General features: G+C 36.0%; 1 protein-coding gene across 1 annotated transcript; it reads right to left on the reverse strand.

The window, feature by feature from the left end:
• Positions 1 to 2,463: 2,463 nt before the first annotated feature.
• Positions 2,464 to 3,405, reverse strand: LOC119512622 (olfactory receptor 10R2-like). The gene has a single exon (XM_037807409.1). The coding sequence runs from the start codon at positions 3,403 to 3,405 to the stop codon at positions 2,464 to 2,466; it is 942 nt and encodes a 313-aa protein (XP_037663337.1).
• Positions 3,406 to 4,093: the final 688 nt, after the last annotated feature.

The following is a 4,093-nucleotide window of genomic DNA, read 5'->3' on the forward strand; positions in this document are numbered from 1 at the left end:
AATTTGAAATTACTGATACACCCAAGCATACAATCAGTGAACACATCTTTTTGAACTGGGTATAGAACAATTCAGATGTTTCTCACTTAACTTTGTTATAATTCATTTTATTGTATTTTGTTTAAGTATTGGCCTGTGATGAAATGGAAAAAGAACATTTTTCCCTCAATGCAGATGATATGAGAAGCAATGGAGAAGCTGTGTGTTCCTCATTAAGACATTAAATCAATCCTACTCTTTTCAGCACCATCTGGGAGGCCCAGTCATGAGGAGAATTCCAGATCTAGAGTTCTTTATATGAACTAGCTTGCTTTTGACTGTCATCCACCTCATACAGGTGTGTTTTTCAGCTTTCTCTCTTCTGCTTGGAACCACTTCACTCATCCACTTTCTTGGCATCTCCCATGTGCTTCCCTCTCCTGTTTGCCTGCTTGATGTGTGCTTGTATGTGTTTTTATATCCTTGCTATCATTTTAGTGGAATTACAAGTTGAATATATGTTAAATCCCAAAATGTTTATTTAATATTTAAAAACTAGATTCCATGACAACATTCATAAATCAATATCATTAGAAATATAAAGAAAAGCTAATAAACACAAGTACAGTGAAATATTTTTACTTTGTACTATGAATCCATGAGAAGTCTCATACAAAAAAAAAACAAAATAAACAATCATATAGTGAACTAAAATACTTTAGGTAATAAAGTTAAGATAATATCAATAACATACATACTAAAACTTTAACCAAAATTAAAATACATATTAAGTGACCAGGTATAATTCAGAAGAAACTACAAATAAAACCTGAATACATACCAAAAATTGATTTTAAATCAATTGCTTTCTTTCAAAAGTTGTTTATAAATCAGCAAGCAAATACCTAAAATAAATAAATACTCCATTTCTAAAAAAAAATATTTCATGATTAAATGACGATTGCATACATACTAGAAACAAAACAAAACAAAACAAAATAATGGAGGGGGCAAATGCTGTACTTATGGAGACAAGTAATCCCTTCAATGCCTTCATTATTTAACAAGTGAGAATGAAAATAAAAAAAAGACTTCATCATAAGACTGAAAAATGGGAGAAAAAAATAGGAACAAAGATAGTAATTTTAAAATATGAGATCATTATTTATGATTTTATACACTTTAATTTGAAGATCTAAATAAAATTAACATGCGACAGTACAGTTACATTTTGCCCTGAGAAAGGAGGTTGCACATGAAATACAAGTTTCATTTTCATGAATTTTGCTTTTATTTTGCTTTAAAATGAATATTGATAAGATGCAGCATATCTAGAGGACTGCATTCAAAAATCCTAAAATTCAGGTCACTGAGCAATAGAAAAGAGACTGTCATCATAACTGTCTCAAACACCTGTGAAACTGGATCAGCCTTTGTGTGATACAAGAGGCAGGATGTATGAAAATCACAGAGAGGCAAATATTAGATAGGGTGAGGGAAATAGAAATGAGAGTTGAGTACAACAGAAATGTACATTTTGTGAAGTTTTTTATGACTAGTCAGCAGAGGCTGGTTCCTTCCAGGGTTCTGACACAGGAAATTCTGTATAAGGGGGAGACAAGACTAGGGAACACCTAAGTCCTTCCCTATATAATCTTGTTACATAGTCTAATGATAAATTTGAGAATGGGATAGCTTTCTCTTCTTAATAAACTCAGTGTAGAAAGCTGGGTAGAGACATCTCCTTAAGCCTGATCTTTTCCATTCATTTATGTAGCATACCTTCTGGGTTACAAAAGGAGAAGTTCCAAAGAGTGGGCAGAAAAGACACCCACAAATGCCATTTTCAAGAATATGAAAGATGTAAACAGTCCTTGTAGAAATGTTAAGAGCTTCAATTATTACAACGATCTTACATTTTTATATGGTTTCCCATTTTAGACATATTTTCTTTCATATTGTCTATTTGATACAAACAAAATCCCTTTGAAATAGGTAAAGAAAATTATATTGTTCAATATATATTTCTATATATTAAAATATCTGTTCAGAGAACAAAAGTACCTTTCTCAAAGTCATGACCTAAGTAGTGTCCAATCTTGAATCTCCTAATTATGAGTACAGTGACTTTGTTCCTTCATCATTTCATACTTCTAGATATCAACCTCCTTTATGTTTGGGCACTGTCTTTTAAGCTGCACATAACCTTCAGCAGAGAACAATCAAAGAAGATTTAAGATCGTTTGAAGAATATAAATCTAGAGGATGAGTAGAAGGGGTTGGAGGAGAGTTATCCTTCATGTCCAGATACTATGTATTCTCTCTTAATGTTTAAAACAACCCTTATAAGAATCTTTTACCATCCCCACTATGTAACTATTTACTTAATTATACAGGTAAATAGAGTATATCCTGTTATGATTTAAACAATTATTACTCATGTTTAATTGGCACAGAGCTATCTGCAGGTGGAAACTGCTTTAATTATGAAATCTTAGGGAAAAACGCAGCCTTGCCAATAATTTTCCGAAGAGCCATCTGGACGTCTTTGTTCCTGAGGCTGTATACCACAGGGTTCAACAATGGGGTGATGATGGTATAGGACACTGTCACCAGCCTGTCTTTGCCTGATGTGTACCTGGCTGAAGGTCGCAGGTAGACAAAGGAAGCACAGCCATAGTGGACAATGACCACAGTGAGATGGGAGGCACAGGTTGAGAAGGCTTTTCGCTTGGCTTGACCTGAAGGGATCCTCAGGATGGTGTGGACAATGAAGCCATAGGAGATGCAGATGAAGAACAAGGGCACAAGAAGCAAGACAACCCCACCAATGAAAATGACCAGCTCAGTGATGTGGGTATCAACACAGGCAAGATGTATGACAGGTGAAATATCACAAAAGTAGTGGTCGACCTGGTTGGAACCACAGAAAGGGAGACTAAAGACCAAAGTTGTTCCTACCAGAGATGTCAGGAAGCCACTAACAATACAAGTGGCTGCCAGTTGTCCACATACCCTCAAGCTCATGAGAATGTGGTAGTGCAAAGGCTGGCAGATGGCAGCATAGCGATCATAACCCATCGCTCCCAGAAGCAGGCAATTTGTAACAGCAAAACCAAGGAAGAAGAACATCTGGGTGGCACAACTCACGAAGGAAAGTGTCCTGAGTACAGATAGCAGGTTGATAAGCATCTTGGGCAGGATAACAACTGTGTAGAAGGTCTCAGAGATAGAAAGGACACACAGAAAGAAGTACATGGGTGTGTGGAGGCTGCGATCCAGGTGGATGACTGAGATGATGGTGATGTTTCCACTCAGGATGATCAAATAGAGGGAAAGAAAAATCACAAAGAGGACAAGCTGCAGTTCCCCAAGGCTTGAGAAGCCCAGTAGTAGGAACTCAGTGACAGAAGTGGAATTAGCCATAGAGAGTTTATCCCCCAAAATCAAGTCAGTACGATCTGGTCCAGAGACCTTTGAAACTGAGGAATCAGAAAGACATACCCTTCACTAAGTAGCTAGCTTCAGTCTGGTTTGAATGGGAAACAACAGACCTGGAGAGGAAAAAAGAACCATAATGAACCAACAATTACCCAAAACTGATATGTACCCAAACAACTATTTTCTGTATTAGCATTCTGCTTCTACAATTTGGGGTGAAGAATCTCTCTGACTTCATTCTCTCAAAGAGGAAAAAGATCCATCAAAAATTAAGTCTATCTCATTTTCACTTCTGATCATTAGATAATCGTACTCACTATCTCAATTATTTTAGCAATGACTTTGGGGCAAGTATTCACATGAAGTGTACAGATATCTGCTCAAATAAAGCCTATCCTGCATGCTCCCTCCTTGAAGACTTATGTAGTCTCTACTCTACTTTTTTTTTTTTTTTTTGGTAATCTTTTTCCCAAAGAGTTTTTATCTGTATTAATTTTAATTTTAAGTAATTATTCTCCTATCATGATTACTGATATATATATTTGATCACCAGTATCTGTGGGCCCACCCCATCCTCCCCTCTTTTTAATGTGTTACTTATCTAGGGAAACGTTTTCTTCCTTTTTATTACTTGCCCTTACACAATACAGTTCCCTTTCATAACTAATCATAA

This window comes from Choloepus didactylus, chromosome 2, assembly GCF_015220235.1.
Source record: "Choloepus didactylus isolate mChoDid1 chromosome 2, mChoDid1.pri, whole genome shotgun sequence".
NCBI classification, from domain to species: Eukaryota; Metazoa; Chordata; class Mammalia; order Pilosa; family Megalonychidae; genus Choloepus; species Choloepus didactylus.